The sequence below is a fragment of the Nanorana parkeri genome, unplaced genomic scaffold, assembly GCF_000935625.1.
Source record: "Nanorana parkeri isolate BGI_ZX_2015 unplaced genomic scaffold, ASM93562v1 scaffold498, whole genome shotgun sequence".
NCBI lineage: Eukaryota > Metazoa > Chordata > Amphibia > Anura > Dicroglossidae > Nanorana > Nanorana parkeri.
In genome coordinates, this window is record NW_017306766.1 from 927,999 (window position 1) to 946,261 (window position 18,263).

At 42.0% G+C, this 18,263-nt stretch overlaps 1 protein-coding gene across 5 annotated transcripts in view; it reads left to right on the plus strand.

Moving 5' to 3' along the window:
- Positions 1–2,402: 2,402 nt before the first annotated feature.
- Positions 2,403–18,263, plus strand: part of TRAK1 (trafficking kinesin protein 1) — a 78,725-nt gene continuing 62,864 nt past the window's right edge. For 4 of the 5 annotated variants that reach the window (XM_018561073.1, XM_018561075.1, XM_018561076.1 and 1 more), the window contains exon 1: positions 17,869–17,996. In XM_018561073.1, coding sequence (XP_018416575.1) covers positions 17,882–17,996 — 115 coding nt within the window. In that variant the 5' untranslated portion in view covers positions 17,869–17,881. Of the gene's footprint in view, positions 2,815–17,868; positions 17,997–18,263 lie in introns of those variants that run through there. The other variant, XM_018561074.1, reaches the window with a different exon arrangement.

Genomic DNA, 18,263 nt, shown 5'->3' on the forward strand with positions numbered 1-18,263 from the left:
CTCACCTCATGGATTCCCTTCTCTGTTCCTCCAGCACTCACTGGAGGGACAGGGAACGGGGCGGGCACAGCTGGCTCTGGCTCTAGAGAGAATGAGCCAGCTGTCAATCAAGCACCAAGGTGGATCACAACAATATTGTTGAGATCCTTCATAAGTGAAGTGTGGCTCTGCCCTGCCAGCATATAGCAGGAAGTAGCCTGCTATATGGTGATTCGGGATCACAGGAGTTTATTAGTAAAAATAATTCTGTGACCCAAAAGAGAAGTAAGCTGAAAGTTTTGCTTTACTTTTTAACTATTAAAAAACCTTGTACTTTCCTTTGTAGACATCTCATTGAAATTCAGTTATTGCCAACCTGAACGTGGTGATATTTTAAAGTGTATATACACCCAAAATCAAACGCTGTACAATAGAAATAGAAAGCACTGCAGCTTAATTTGTATTTCTACTGCTACTTTGCAGTAAAATTTGAGAAAACCCGGCTATCGGGGGAATTCAGTAAAGCGTGTACCACAAGCGTGTAACCTTTGCCTAATTCATGAAAGCCTTGAGACAGTTTTTGGTTGCAGTTCCGACATGTGCGACAGTTTCAAAGGCGCTTACAGTGGGCGAAGCCTGATGGGAAGCTCTGAGAGACTAGTTCATCATCAGGTCCATCTCCCATATGATCGACAGCAGGCAGTGGGCATATTCCATAGCCAATGCATGTTCTGCCATTGACTATGGAATCCAACTACTGCCTGCTGTCAGTAGCAGAAGCAGTTCCTGCTGGATAACTAGTCCCTTGGCATCCCTATAATGTTTCACCCACTGCCAGTGTCACTGGTTGTAAATAATACTTTTGTATACACAGTTGAAAAAAGGTATATTCATTTTTCATACAGATCTGGCTCCTGCACTGCTTACAGCATCTAGACCCAAGTTGTCAATGTAGTACTTGCAGTGATAAGCACGGATGGCACCGTGCGTCTTCAAGGTCAGGAAAATGGATGATCACCAGAACACAGGAAATGTAATTCAAATCTTAGTGTTCAGTTATTAGAAACAAAACGTCACATTTGTCAAATTGCCAATGTTTCGGGACTACGCAGGGTCTCTTCATCAGGGCGACAGAGTGGTCATTTGACACATGTGACGTTGTGTTTCTAATAAATGAACACTAAGATTAAGGCTATATTATTTTGGCGCATATATTGCCATTTGCAGTGTGGAAGGACACGAAGACTGGAGTGTCTGTACTGGACACTCCCTCCTCAGTGCAATTCAGTAAAGCTGACCATACACCTTACAATTATCTGCAGATTCTATGGTCAGATGGAAAAGGTGCAACAGATTCCCCCATCTACACCTAACTGTGTGGATGGAGTAATCTCCACCTGGGCCAATCTGTTGCACTTTTTCCATCTGACCACAGAAAATCTGCAGATAATTGTAAAGGTGTATGGGCACCTTAACACTGAACCTGATAAAATCACAGGCTCAGTGTTACTGAGCTCCCTGCCTTGCTACTGCACCATTTACATAGGCAGGTGCAGTATCGGAGGACTAGATAGAGCCGAGGAGTATAGGAAATACCTGTGCTGGGTGGAAGAGTTATACATCTGCCCCTAAATCTTGGAAAGCAACCCTCCGCAATGGAAAATTTGTCTCCTAAAATTAGGTGTTTCTATCTTTCCAGTATGTGCTCGTTGTTTACAAACTGAGTTAAATGAAATCATGTTATGGTCCCTGCTACCCAGATTTCTTTTCATATGAACATTTTTCATCTGTTTGCATCTGCATTGTTTGAGATTACCTTGTCCAGCAGAACACAATTTCTAGATGGCGTTTCTCTAAACTGTACCATAAAATTGTTCTCCCTTTGTACCATTCCAACAGTCCCATTACACCAGCCAATGTGAGAGTAGTTAAAATCACCCATCATTACCACTGTTCCAGTCCCAACTCAGTAATGTAAAGACCCCATGCATTCTACTTTTGTGACCTGAATCTTATGCTTGTTTTATAGCATCTTTACATCTGACATTTCTTGCCATAGTACCCATGGCAGAACTGGATAAAACGTCAGTTCCTATATAACACAGTTAGTTATATGTGCCTGTAAAATAAATGTTTAACTGGATTTTTAGAATATGCCTAATTATTTGGACTGTAATTTTGATAAGGTAAGGTCTCTCTTTTTTTATTATGAGCAAAAAGCTCATAATGGAGAAGCTGGCAAAAGCCTTACAAATCCACATCCTTGTACTGTTTTCTGCCTTGTAATAAGGCTGATCATTCGACTTCATTTCCCATAAGCTTCTTTTAAAATCAGATCTTGCTGGAGACCTCGGCATCATTTCCCGGCCAGTCTCCATGGAAACTCCTAAGCTAAATGATGTGCAGGGACCCGAGCGGAAGGCTGTGCAGCAGGCAGTGGTGGTGTGTGGCCCTGACGTCAGCATCTCAGCTTATTGATAGGGCGATCATGTCAACTCCCATACAGGACGCTTCAACAGTGCTCCTTGATGAAAGCATGCTGCCTACTGCAGGATATTGCACTCGCCTCTCGTGATCTTTCAATTTTCTTTTCGCATCATTTTATTCCACACGTGTCTTACTAGCTTGAAGATGTATTTTATGGTGTCACGGTTCTTTGAAGATTTTTGGACACCAGAGCATGGTGAAAACCGACAGGCCTGGCTGTGCTTTACCTGACCTCGGAAAGGCAGCAGACAGTCGCTTAATTGATGCAATAGGGGACACTGACTATGCAGAAATTTATAGAGGAGGATTACTACGAGCTGGACTGGTGCTACGACGACTGTGCAGATGGTAATAAGGCTTTGTGCTGTTGATTTGGGATCGTGTGTCAGCGATGTCATGCTTGCTGTACAGTAATAACAATGGATTACGAGATTGCACATCATTTACAGTAACAGAAGCAGGGTTATCTGTTCGTACTTACAAACTGTAAGGCTGTATCCAATAATGTCTTCATGACTGGAATTCGACAGTGGAGTGTGGCACAGAAGGGGTGATCAACTGATCTCTAGGTGGTGATGAGTGAATCTAATTTTAAACCATGTGAAGTCATTTTCATGGATGATGGAATGATAAAAAAAAAAAACACAATAGGTTCAGTAGCTCATGATCTGCTTGATAATATGCCAGTTATTTTAGTGGTTGGCAGTCAGTTATTAGGAAATAATTATATACATCTTTGATCCAGCGTGGGTTTAACAATATGCTCTATTGATGTGTAGTAGTCCTAAACAACAAGCTGTGCACGAGAGGAGTGCTGCGTGAGCTGATTTGAATGTAATTTGGTGTTTGAGAATCTGGTCCTCCATGCTGTCATCCTGCATTTGCTAATCTGATGTAATATCTTTGTGAGTTGCAGCAGTATCCTGCAAACTATTGCAGAGGAATATTAGTGTGCTCTTAAACATAATGAAGTGTATAGGAATTTGCAAATGTCATGTTTATTTTCGGTTTTATAATATTACTTTTGTGTTATATGTGCTTTTCCCTGAACCATCATGAAATGAGTGGCCACAGACTCCAGTGGCAGCAACTGTAGTGGCATCTCCCCTCTGTTTGAGCACTGTAACGCTGACCCACACCTTCTGATTTACACCTGACATATCTTCAGACAACTGGATCCAAAAGATTTTGGTTCTATAAACATTGGGTGTTGTAGGAAATACATTATTCGTTAAGTCATTTTGCTACCTGTTTAAAAAAAACATATGTTTTTCCTGTTAGGACCCATTCATACTTGTTCCATATTAATCTCATAATATGGGTGCTCAACACACATCCACAGACCGGAAAACACACTTTTTTTTAATCAGTGCATCGAAAGACAACGCATTTGTTATTGCATGCATTGCGCGTGTGCTGAGGTTCAGATTTGCTTTGCCCATATATGCACATTTGGAGGCCATTGAAATGAATATTAACAAATTGCAATGTGCATACACCTAGGGGTCTATTTATAAACAATTCACAGAGCTATTCACCCTGCAAATCTCTGTGAATGTTCTTTTCAGGTCTAATGTAATGTAATACTGCTTTATATCCACTAGATGGAGCTGAGGAGCATGGGAAATAAATACTTTCCTACTTTTTTGCTAGGCTCCTTGGGTCTAGCTAGTGGCCATAATTCGGTATTACATTACATTCCGTCTTAAAAGAAAATATACTAAAAACATTACTTTTTGCCTCTTTTAACACAGAACGAGCATTTACAGAGATTCATAGAATAAATTACTCTGAAAACTGTTTCTAAATAGACCCTCGGGGCCCCGTTCCCACCAGACACAGTGCGTTCCGGACCGATTCTGGCCAGGACGCACTGCATCGCATTGTGGCCAGCTCACTATGTTGTGGGGCAGGAGCCGGCGTGGCGGTCCATTGAAGTGAATGGCACCGTAGCCACGCCCTCCGACCGCAATGCGATCAGCCGCACGGGAACGCAAGGCACATTATGCTGCCAGCACTACTTTGTTCGGACCGTACCATAGTCATAATGTGCCTTGCGCTCCCGCGCAGCCAATCGCATTGCGGCCGGAGGGCGTGGCTACGGTGCCATACACTTCAATGGACCGCCACGCCTCCTCCTGTCCCACAACATAGTGAGCCGGCTGCAATGCGATGCAGTGCGTTCTGGCCAGAATTAGGCCGGAGCCTAGAGCGAGTACGGCTGGACGCTGTATGAGGTGATTTAATGCAGTTTAAGGCCGTGCTTCCCCCCATCTCTCCTAACTGAAACTCTGTAACTCAGTACGAACTCTGCCTGGGAGAGAATGTGCAGAAGTCTGAGCTTTGCAGCTGTGATCGAGTGATCCCAATTGCAATGCTTTCCAGGCTTGAATGCAAATATTAAAGAAATGCATTTTTTTAATATATATTATTATTTGTGCATTTCTTAAATTTTTGCAAAAGCTGAACTTATCCTTATATATCCATATATGTTGTGGGAGGTAGGCACTATAATAAAGAAATCGCAGGCTCTTTTACCTTATAAATAAATCATTAAACACCATGTACCAATGCACCATTGGTACGCCAATTTAGTGTACCAAAGTGTGTACTTTTGCTACAAGTCTGGCAAAAAAGTGCGTGAGTGACACTAGGACCTTTTTATCGTATTCCAACAAATCTGCTGCACCTTAACTTCAAAGCAGACCATACATTATCAGGGAAATTCACAATCACGTTTACTATAGAAATCTGGAGTTCTTTATCTACATGTTATCTGTGCACCTAATTTATTAGTGCTTAAGACTTGTTTTCTTGTATCTTGCTCCACACAAACCAAATTCACATAGTTCTTATTAGCAAACTTGTTCTTATTATCAGTGACAGGGGAAAGTCAGATTCACAAAGCTGTTCAGACACTTTTCTTAAGGAAAATGGAGTCTGATTAGACCAACATGAGCCTATGCTATCACATAACCATGCTAAAGCCCCTTGCCTGTCAGTTTTTCAGGCAGACCTAATCGGATGCCCAATATAAGTCTATGGGGAGCCGCATGTAAACAGAAGGGCGTCTGTGGACATCTGGTTGCCCCCGACTCCGGGGGCAACCAGAAACAAACCACACAGTTGTGTTTCTCCGGACGTGATTGTGTCGAATCGGGAGTAATCTGATATAAATGGACACAGGTCTGTTTACATCCGATTCCCCATGGACTGACATGGGATCCAGTCAGTTCCATTCCAATTTCCCCCCTCCCCCGTTTCCCCATTATTGTCTGCTTGTACAATCTCCTTTTAGATTTACCACTTTAAACAAGAACTCCAGGCAATCAAAAAAATAACCCTTGCAGTGGGGCTATCTCCGCACTGCGAGGGTTAACTGCTCGTTTTGTTCTAGGGGCTGGAATAAAGAAGATGCACTCACCTGATTCTTGGTCTTGCAGCAGTGACCGTGCACCACTCTTTATCGCTGTGGCGGTGAAATGATCTTCGGCATCCTTGCATCTAATGCAGTTGCATTAGACATGATGTCACAAATCCTTAGACCACCAGAGCCCAGAGTGATACATACTTTAAAGAGAACTATAGGGTAAGTGTTTTTGCCCATAGTTCTCTTTAGGGTCACGGGAGGACATATACTAACCTCCTCCCATGACCCAAAGCTCAGTATATCGCAGGCTATTCCCGGAGAGGACAGTCACCGCTCACTGCAGGGAGACGGTCGGGAATTGAGCGGATCAGTGCATGTTTCTGCTCACTTCCCGATCGATAGAGCCGACCTGTGAAAGCTTCTTTGTCCAGGTCGGCTCTAACTATGAGGATGAGTGGAAATCTCACCTCATAGTTCTCCTTTAAGGCCTTGTTCACACCAAATGCAGACCAAATGCAGACCAGATCCAGGGCCAGTTTTGGTTAAAGTTTAACATGGGCTTTCAGGCACTTGCATGCGTTTTTGATGCGTTCCAGACCAGATCCAGAGCAGGTAAAATAGGGCTTGCCGCATTTTTTTCATCCGGTCTGGATCTGGTCTGGATCCGCACGCTGCAATGTGAACTGGAGGTCAAAATACCATAGGAATACATTGGACGCAGTTTTGATCCGGTCTGCAACTGCTCTGGTCCGGATCTGCTCCGCGCTTGGTGTGAACAAGCCCTAAGTTGTGACGGTGAGTAATCCTGAAATAGTATACATGGCTTTCTAATGTTGGTCATGAATCCTGGGATTCAGTAACCATGGCAACAAAGCAGAGACCTTGTCTACTTTGTCATGTTGATGTACTATATTCAGTATATTGATCTATATAAATTGGTGTTAGTGTAAATCTCATTTTTTTTATTATCAAGAACAGTAAGAATTAGATTTGATTTCTCGAGGAATAGGTTTCAATTTTTCAATTTATTTTCCAGTGGGTTGATGTGTGCTTGTTCAGGCCCTACACTTCTGCTTAATAATTATTCAAATAAGGAAGTGCAAAATACCCAACTCGTGTTGCTTTTTGTAAGTCATAAACATGCTTGTAGTTAGTTCCATAGTGATTTTCAATAGGCATGTCAATTAAAAGCTGCAAGCCTTGCATAAAGATTTACATAGCTTATCCAGTAATCCTCCTCTTGCACCTCTTAAACACTAAGCTGCCCCATTAAGTACTGCATAATATTAGAGTGAGGAAGTCACAAATCCACCTAAGGACTGTACATCTGATGCCCACCCCCAAAACAACTGCTGCCTATTGCAAACAAAGGAAAATTAGTTTATAGTGTATCTTCAGCAAAACCCTTTCCTGAGACAGCAATCAAAACCTAACTGAGGTTCTAGCCCCTATACACTATATCCAATAAAAAGGGAAAGCTTTTCCTTGTGCTATACTTTGAACCAACCAGAGGAATGGTGATGCCGAGGTAAAAATACATTCGGCTTTCTGTAGTCTGTGTACCATCAGAATATTCCTTAAAGTGATATTAAAGTGAAAATGTTTAAAATGTACAATGGATGCTGCTTCTTGATGTTTATAAGTTTTTTAGTTTTGTGCAGATTTAACTGGTCCCCTGAGCACTGGCCCTGATATCCTGTTTTAAGGTGGCTCCTTTCCCTGGCCAGGGCCCTATGGAGCCACCCTTATGGGTGCTAGTAAGCTGTGCGTGTCTCCACAAACACACAGGCGCAGCAAGGCAAGACACACCACTTTTCCCTTCATCCTTATTCCCTTCTCCAGGCTAGTAGATGGACTGGCAGTTGCTGGAGACTGCTCTGTCCCTTGTGATCTTGTACTGGACAGGAAGTTCGGGGAAGCCGAGCTGATAGAGATGGAGTCAACTGTTTGGAAACATGATAACTGTAAGTTCTTGGCCAAAAATGTAAAACAATAGTTTGCTGAGCAATGCACTGTATATTTGTTTGATCTGGATTCATTATTGATAAAATAAAGTGTGAGAAGGTAATACTACTTACTGTGCCACACGCTGTCTCACAGATGCAAATAAACCGCAGTGTAAAGGATTATTTAAACAAATACTAAAACTTCAATGACCTTATCTTTTCTGCACACAAAATATAAACATAAAACCAACACTTTTTCTTAAACTACTTTAAAAAAAAAAAAACTTTATGAAAACAATTGGCACAATATACACTTAGCTTTATGTAATGTACAGCAGGCAGGGCTGTGTAACATTTAACTTAGTGTACAGAGAGCAGGGATCTCCAAATGTAACATACAGCACACCTTGCAGACTACAGTGATCAGGACACTGTAACATACAACATAGTATATTGAGTGCAAGGATCAGCAGTATGTAACATACAGCACAGTGCAAGGGTTAGGAGTATTCAACATAGTGTCCCATACATTGCTAAACAAGGGGGTAGAAATGCCCCAGAATCAATGTGAGAGTAAAAAAAAAAAAAAACCCAGCAGTGGTGTCAGTGAATAGCAACAAATGCCCCCAGCATTCGTGTCAGTGGCATAAAGCAACTTCCAAAGCTGTATCCCAACAGTGTGCCAGTGGGAGCTTAATTGTGGAAATTATTGTGTTCCGTGGCCTATACTTACTTGGGGCACAGAGGATCCATATACTGTGCCGATGACTTCTGGCTCTGACAAATGGTGTGCAGACACTGTCGGCCAGAAGATCACTTCACCGGAATGTACTGGTATAGAGCCAATGCTGGAATGAGGACATATCCTGGACCCGCAGGGCACTGGGATTTGGGGGAAATTATAGTGCGTTATCATCACAATTACCACATGTACATTTTACCATTATTTTAGCATTTGTTGCCATAAAAGTGTATGTAAACGTCATCCAAAACAGATTGCCATGTGGGTTATCATTCTTAAACACTAGCACCTGAGTGGAGATAATTGTGACATTCTATGAGGTGTCTATTGAGGAGGTAGGAAAACTACTGATTCATATAAAATAAAGGCTTTCACTAGTTAAATAATCCATTGCAGGCTGATTCCATACCTATATTCTATTGATCATTTTTATAATCATGAGGATCAGAGAGAAGGGTGGTATACCGGACACTGTACATAGTAAAGTATTATGTAGTGGGAGTATGTACTACACAGTGTATGTAGAAAGGAGCGGTGAACTGTGTACAACATAAGGCACTGTGTACAGAGTGAAGTAGTATTGATTATCTAACATGCAGTTATAGATAAAGAATGTGCACCTTAGCATGCAGAATGGGATGGTGTGGCTTATTGGATGTGCAGCATTAAAGCTGAACTACACTTAAAAGTGTTTCCAGACCTCTTGCCAAAATGTGCAAGTATGCACATTATATTTGCACATTATGGCAGATGTACCTCCCGAAGTACCCTCCTGCATTAATGTGACACGTCCCCATTCCCGATTTTCACTTGGTTTCAGCCACTGCCATCTTCTTCTGGTCTTCTCTCATGCATAGTCTTCTCTATTTTCTATTTACTGGCCATGGGTGACGTAACTCCGACACGCATGTCTATAAAGTTACTTCGCCCTGGCTGCTGACATGCTGGGATTATTTACTAAAGTGCGCATATGCATCTGCACAGTTAGGGTAAAAAGTGCTAGCAGAGAGGGAAAGGGCTTCTGTGGCAGAGGTTGCTTGCTCCTGCAACAAAACCTACCAGCTAGCAATGAAAAAAATAAATAAAGTTTAGTTCCCCTTCAAAACCTGACAGAGGTTGTGACTCTTCCATGCGCTTTTTAAAACAAAGTAGTTTGTTTAGGGTTGGACTTTAACTTTGTTCAAATCTATGTGGGTGTGTTGAATTGCATGATGCCATTCCAAACTTTGCTACATCCCAATGTGGGGTACATTGAGAAGCAAAAAGGGAATTCATAGAGAGGATCCACAAGAGTCATTTGGTGCACCATCTTTCAGCTCTGTCACCTGCGTCAGGGACGGTGTTGGGGATTTCTCCCTGCATACACACATAGTGGGAGATCCTTTTCAGACAACTGCAGTTTTTTTCTGGACACTCCTTAGAAATCTGTCTCCCGACTGTGCAACAATTTGTGCAACCCGCCACAGACTTGCATGAGGCTAGGTTCACAGCTAGGCGACACCTCACCACGTGGCAATCGTGCACGATTCCACACAGATTGCCGCACGGTCAAGGTGTGAACCGATCGCGCTGTGGGTGCTATTATTTTCTAATGGCACCCCAGTCGCGCCGGGCGACTTGTGTGGTTTCCTGCTAAAACAGCCATGCGTCGTGTATCGGAAAAAAAGGTATTTCTGCGATTGCCGCGCGGATGTCACCCCATTGAAATCAATGAGGCCGCTCGGCAATCGCTGCCTGCATTGTACAGGACCGTGTGATCCCGGGAAGCGCGTCCTGGGTGTCGTACGGTGTAGTGCAGGTGTGAACCTAGCCTAACTGTCGGTAAGGTGCATATTAATCTCTTGCAGAATTGCCTCAGACAGAATTCCGTCTGCGAAAGAATACTTACACTTGTGTCATAATTTACTCCAACATGGGAGAGGTCTTATTTACCTTCAGTTTTCTTATCACTGATATGATAGAAGAAGAACCATGATACACTTTACTGATGCAATCCTTTCATAAATATTAATATGTATGACACTCTCTTCAAATGGTGTAAGAAGGTATGGCTGCGATCCCGTTGAGAAGCAAGGTTTTTATTTGTTTTGTTTTGGGGTTACCGTTACTAGCTGTATAACTAAATCAATAGAGAATGTAGGTCAAATGCTATGTGTTCTGCTTTTTCCATTGATACTGAACATTAGTCACCAGAGATAACATTTTATTCGGTCTCACAGTGCAATCATGTGTTAGAATTAGCAGTGTAGTAACTTGCCGCATCCACATCTGCAAAGAGCGGTTGCTTCATCAATCCATTGTCATCTCTGTTACAGTAATATGTATCATTGTAACCTCCTGGGTATACACCCATACCAGAGGCACACGTACTGCTGAGGGATATACCTCCTTGCCTTCTATATCTGTATATTTGTGCTAGGATGCTGGTTTGCTATATTTTATGGAAATAATATAGTTAATTATTTTTGGCATCCCTGTGATGCCTTTCTAAGCCATAACATGACCAGAATGAAGAGATTTAGACCTCTGAGATTGGGGCCCATTTATACCATTTTATGGCGTTCGTGTATCACTAGCCAAGTTTTCAATGTCACCCGGACTAAAAAGTGAGGGGCCACAATGGCAATGAAAATTCTATATACTTTTAGGGTGGAGGCAGACAGGAACCAAGCCTGTAATTTTGTTTTTCTATAGAAGTTTGTCGAGCCAAGTGGTGCCAGCAGGGCCTCCCATGGCTGGAATTTTGGTCAAGTCACAGGAATGGCCAACATAAGACAGCAACAAACCTTTCAAGGATTCTGATGGTTTCCTTCTTTATACAAAACTATCAACATTTATTTTGGATAAAGATACACTGTAATTCTCTGCTATCTATAAAGCAGCTTATCCATTTAATAGGAAACCGTCAGCCAGCTACATTGGGGGAGCTGCAGAAACCTGGCAACAATTCACCATATTCATCTTCTAGGTCCTTGGTTCTCAACTGGTGGGTCGCAACCCCGTGTTCAGTGGGTCGCCGCATGCCTTCCACATTTCTAGGTGAGCGGCTCCCCAGCCTCCCCCTAGCACAGCACTGTCCACTCTTACATGAAGCAGCCATTCAAAATATGCTGCCCGGCTCCGAGTGTTGACTTGAGGTGGAGTGTGGTGTAGTGGGCTGGGGGGTATGGCCGCGAGGGAGCTCCATCCATATGCAATGCTTAGAGGTGCCTGGACCGGAGTGACATTACATTCTGGCTCCCGACACCTCTACAGGGCGCGCATGGGAGCTGCTCAAGCAATGCATATATGGATGGAGCTCCATCACAGCAGCCCACACTGCTGTGCGACTTGGGTCGCAACTTAATGATCAAGGACAAATGTGGTTCCTGAGGTTGCACAGGTTGAGAACCACTGTTCTAGGCAAAGGAAAGTTTGGAAAGAACGATAGCGTAAGTAGAGCTCTCTGCTGCATTGCAGGCACCAGATCACTTTCAGGGGTATTGTATTGCTAGTTGACATTTCAACTGCTATTTGATCACAGCAGCAGCAAATGACTGTCATGGAGATTCTGCATCATGTAAAGAAAGTCTCCTTAGGAGATAGATATTATAGAAAACAATGCTCCCTTATTAAAAACTTTTTTATTTGAGAGCTTACATAGAAAAACAGTTGTGTGTTTGTACATCACAACATCACATCAACTTGCCAGATTTCATTCGTACATAACATTTACGTTAAGGTTAGGTTAGTCAAGGAATAATTGTTATTCTTACATGAATGTCCACATTCAGCAATAGTAGATCCATACATGCAGAAGACTGGTATATGAGAAACTTGGGTTATTGGGTATGATCTGTTTTTTTTTTTCCTTTTTGTGTGTGTAAAAGGAGCGAATAAGGACAATAGAGATAAGGGAAGTAGAGATGGGACTGAGATACAGGGGAAAACGATAAACAAACAAAAATCCATTTCAACCAGCTCTGATACCCAGGGACTGTTGCTACATATATTTCTGGGAAAAAACTACTAGAGCTCTTTAAATTCACATCAGAACATGATACTGAGATTTGTAATCAGGAAGGATACTTCCTGATTACAAATCTCTAAATGATTACCATATACAGGTGCATTTAAAGACCTCCCGTCCATGGCCGTTCCTGAATGGACGGACGGGGAGCCTTAAAGTGCCCATACACCTTGCGATTATCGTACGATAATCGCGGGAAATCCCGCGATCGTACGATAATCGCAAGGTGTATGGAAGGCGTGAACCTCTGCTAGTGTAAGGTCGCACGACTTTTGTCTTAAGAGCATGTTCGAAAACCTGCCGAGAATCGTACCATTGTCGGCGGGTTTGTGGCATGCTCGTAAGACAAATGCCAAACGGGCCGGTGTGCGCAAGCGTTGCATTGCAGTCATCGGAAAGCCTGCCCGTCAGGGGGCAGGCTTGCGATGATCGAAAGTACGATCTGCCTGTCCAAGATGGGCAGATCATGCATTTTTTTTAATGACCTTACAACCATCACAAGACAAAAGTCTTGCAATGGTTGTAAGGTGTATGGGCACCTTTATAGGAGCGGGAGGGCGTCTTAAGACATCCTGTACCATCCACCTGCGCGCTCGTTGCACACACAAGTGGGGAAACTGTCAGCAATGTAAACCGCCAGGGATGGCTGTTTACATTCAAGCGATCGGGCGTCTCTAGAGACGCCCGATCGCTTGTACTAGCTGCGTGTGTGCGCCCCCCATCAGCTTCTCTGGGGGTCCCTAGGTGACATTAGGGGTCTTGGATGTCTCCATAAAGAGGACCTGCTATTGGAATTGGCTATCACATAGGGGATTTCTTAGCCCTCTATGTGATAGCAATAAAAAATTAAGTGTAAAAAAAATTAAAGCATAAAAAAAACACTAAGAAGCTAAAAAAAATAGTCACAAATAAAAAAAAAATTAAAATAACACAAACGTGTGAAAACGACTATTCCACCTATTGTGCCGCACATGTTATATATCGCCGCGAACGTCCGAGTGAGAGCAATAATTTTAGGGCCATTAATCACTGATAACATTAAACTGATGAGCGGTAAAAGCTTTTAGAGCGTCACCTATGGTCAATTTTGGGTGTGGTCGTTTTCTGCAATTTCGTGGGCGTCTGCAATTGTAAAGCTTGTTTGGTGTCTATTTATCCGACATGACCTTTTGTATTTTACCCAAAAATTGGGGTGATGATAAATGTTTCATAACACTTTATAGGGAAACAGGTTTTGAAAAAAAATGTAGGGTACTTTTTTTGTTATATAGTAAAATTAAATACCACCAAAAGAGAGCTCTATCTGTCCCCAAAAAATGGTATAAAATTTGTTTCAGTACAGCAATTCATGACTGAATAATCGTCAGTCAAAGTACCACTGCGCTGAATACTGAAAAATGGCTTGGCCAGGAAGGGGGTGTAAACATCCGGGTCAGCAAGTGGTTAATAGTTGAAGGTCCTTCCTGACAGGTCAGCTTTCCAATTAGATCGTCAAGTTAAGCAGATCTGAATCAGATTTGGGGGGGGGGGAGAAAGGGCTTGGCAATCAAAAGTCAGTGAGCACCATTCTTGTCCTATCTCACAAACCTGCTGCAGTAGGTTCAATTTTTTAGAGTCTTATCTTTGACTGTTGTTATCTGTTATCTTCTGAACTATGCTGTCAGTTCATGAAACATCATTTGTTAGAATGTTGTGTTTTTTGTGACAGGTCAAATGTTTCTTTGCTACCCCTATTTTAAAACAGTACTGTACCTGACTAGTTATGTCTGCTTGCATGATAACTTTGTACACAAGTGTGGTTGTTATCAAGGAAAGAAATCAACATGAAGTATTTTTTTTTGTTCTACTGCTTTCAGTAGAAAGGGCAAGTCTATGATATCCGTGTACTCCAGCTTAAAGTGACATTAACCCCTTCATGACTGAGCTTGTTTTTAGTTTCTGTTCGTAAATGACTGACACACTTTTGACATTTTTGCTGTGTGATTCTTCCACGTCAGTAATATACTTTCTTACAAAGTGCACCATGTTTTTGACCCCATTGTAATGCTGCTTTAAGTACTTACCTTAAATGATGCCTCTTGATCCAATCATCTTTTTCCTGCCACGTTTCCAGCATTTCCTCCAGCGCTGGTGCCGGTCTCTGATCCAGCGCAGACTGCTGTCTCTGCCTGTCCCACAGAGTCTGTTTTGTAACTTTACCTGTTTGGTAACTTTTTTATTATTTTTTTTAATATTTTTGCATATATCTATTGCTGGCTACCAGTAGATATATGTAAAAAAAAAAAAACGGGACTTTAAGGGCTTGTTCACCCCAAATGCAGATCAGATCTGCATGCGTTTCTGCACACGCAGTGCAGTGTGTTATACTGCGGTTTTTGATGCGTTCTGCGCGGTTTTTGGTTAACAAAAAATTATTTAGTTTAAAATGGGCTTTCGGTGCGTTCCATGGCGTTTGCATGCGTTCCAGAGCAGGTAAAATGGGGCTTGCTGCAGTTTTTTCACATGCTTTGGAACTGAACGCTGTGGTGTGAACTAGAGCCCAAAATACCATTGGAATACATTGGACGCAGTTTTGATCCGGTCTGTAACTGCTCTGCTCCTGGAACGTGCTTGGTGTGAACAAGCCCTAATTCTACTTTTAAGTTTTACACATCAACAAGGATCATACTATAGGCTGTTGTAAGTCATGGTGTGTGGTGCTATTGAGGGGTTCTCTAGGTGTTTTACAACCATCGGAAAGCATGTGTTATGATTTGTATATATTCCAGCTTGTTGGGGAATTTCTCTAGCTGATTCTTAACTCGTGCAACAAAGCGATGTTTTAACTGCATGTGAACTTCTTCAGTTCGGTAACTAAGGCCTGGTTCACACCTGTACGTTTTGTAGCGCGTTCAATGCTCTACGAACGCTCTACAAAACGCTCAAACATTAAAATCCCATTGATTTCTTTGGGTATGGTTCACACCTTGCCGTATTTCAGCCCTTCTAAACGCGCTACAAAACGGCCTACGCCTGAAAAGGTACTTGAGCTTCTTTGCTGCGTTTTTGTCTCGCGTTTCCATTGGGATACAGCCAAGTAGCCCTCGGAAACGCGCGTTTGTAAAAACGCTTGACAAACGCGCATATTCGATACGCCTAGGTGTGAACAGAGCCTTACATAAAAACTGTAGTCCGTTCTGTTGCTACAGAGGATGTACAGATGGTTTTGCCCTTATAGGGCCAGTAATATAATCTTGTGTCCTAGCCATCTGATTGCATTTGTTTGGCATAGCGGATAAATATAGGATATAAAACCGCAATACATGTTTGGTGTAACCATCGTTTTTTCATGTAGGCTCACCCAACTTCTGTTTGCATTAGTATGTGCGTGTACGCGGTTATGGGGGACTTAATTTTTTTTTTGGGAGCGTTTCTACATTTCTTTCAACTTTTTTTTAACTTAGGCTGCAAGCACCCTATGTAATAGCACTTTAGTGGTGACAGGCCCCCCTAAGCGGTCTATTGTTTACCCATATTGGCACCTTTGCAGCCCATTTAAGCCAGGGAATGACAGCTCAGGAACCCGTAGTGACAAAATCAATAGCTTGTTGTTTCACGGGTGCTTGGGATTTTAAAGCTTGATATATTTGGTATCTATTTACTCAGAGCAACCTCATCTGGTTATTATATTGTGTTTGTATGCACTAAACTTAAGTTGACATTTTTACTAAAAAAAATTGGGTTTGATAAACAGTTTCGCAAATATTGTGCGCATAAAAAATTGGAACTGCAACCATTTTATTCTACAGGATGTCTGCTTTCAGAGAAGATATAATGTTTTGAGTTTTACAGGTCTAAAATATGCATTTTAACATGCATCCAAAAATGTATTTGTGAAAAACAGCTCTGGCAATAAAAGGGTGAAAGTGCTGTTTTCTAGCTTTAGATAAGAGTATGCAAATATTTACAGGGTTATGCACAAAACAGTGAAGAGTTTGGAGAAGGCAGGAGAAGTGAACAATCTAGGCCAAAATAGGTGATTTGGAAAAATTCTCCAATTCAGCTCACTTTCCAGATCAGCTATGTTGTCCTAGATTGTTCACTTCTCCTGCCTTCTCCAAACTCTTCACCCTTTTGTGAATAGACCTGTAAATATTTTCATCACTGTTTGTTTGCTAGTTAGGTAACTTGCACTTTCAACACGAAAGATGCAACGTTTTACAGATGGAAGCAAATCTTCCTACAAGGGCACCTGCTCTGATGTCGGCTAAGATGGAAATTGCCCTAAAGTAAGTATGTGAGTTTCACCACTTCCATATCCAAAATTAAGAGAAACATTTTTGTAGCTGTAGATATGCATTATTTATTTATTATTAAGACTGCATTATTAATTATTGCCATCATTATGATTATTAGATATTTTAGTAGTGATATTGAGAGGAATTTATTTATAAAAGTGGAGCAGACCAAATCTGGAGCAGCTGTGCATGGTAACCAATCAGCTTCTGTCATTTTCAAAGCTTAACTGAACAAGCTGTAGAGAGAAGCTGATTGGTTGCCCTGGGCAACTGCTCCAGATTTTGGCTGCTCCAGTGTCGATGAATACCTGCAATTGTGTTTTATTTTTATAAACACATGTCATTTGTGTAAAAGCCTGTACTGCGTGCTTCTATGACGTCAGGTTATTTTATGGAAATCTCTCTCTCTCACAATCCCACCTGTGCTTCCTGTGGATGAGCTGAGATAACCTGACAGGCAGCTTCCCTGAGCCCTGACAATGGTGCAGTGGAATGTTTTGGTTCCACGTTACTTGCAGGGTTAATGAATCATTGACAAGACGACGTGCTGTCCCACCCTCCGCAAGGTGTAGGATCAGCCCGCACTTCTGTCTACAGGTTGCTATGAAACTTACCTGGAATATACCATTCATTCTATAGCAAGGGAGAGATCTCGTTTTAGATGTGTTCTTTTTATTTCTATGTGAAGATTAATAACGTACACTCGGGCAATTTTTGTTTGTTTGCGTTGTAAAAAAAAGAAAAATTGATTATGTTCTATGTTTGGTCTGGAAAGGGTTTGGCTATGCAAACCGGAATATTACAGGTGCAGCGTGTCATTTGGGTGGATCCAGTCCCTGCTGCTCTCACATATGTGTCAGGGTTGATAGTGCTCAGGTTTAATCACATAGACCTTTGCTACAAGTATGTGAGTGCACAGGGATGGTGCCCCACAAATGGGGCTCCCCCTGTCCGTCCACTGTGCCATATATGTGGCCCCTAAGGGGCCAGCCAGCGTGTGCCTTTAACTATTAAAGGACCGGGCTCTCCTATTACTAATTTATCCACTGACCCTGGGATCATTTAATTGCAATGATGTCCTTTATCGAGACGTTAAATGATGAAGAAAGCTATGAGTGTGACTGTGAAAGTGAGCAGGAGGCTCTGTACGATGATTCCTCTGAGCAGCTGGACTTCATGGTGGAAGGTAAATTGATGATTAGTGTTCAGTTCAACAAGAACATTTTATTCCAGGTTCCTTTTTAATATTACAAGGCATCTTCTGAGTGCGTCTATATGTATGTATATGTATATGATATCTGGATATATATATGTGTGTGCCTACATACATACATACATACATGCATACATACGTGTATCTTCCTTATATTCTGAAGTGTTGTGCAAACTGTTGGTGCTATATACATCCTGTATTATTATAATAATAATAATAATACTGTATATATTATAGATT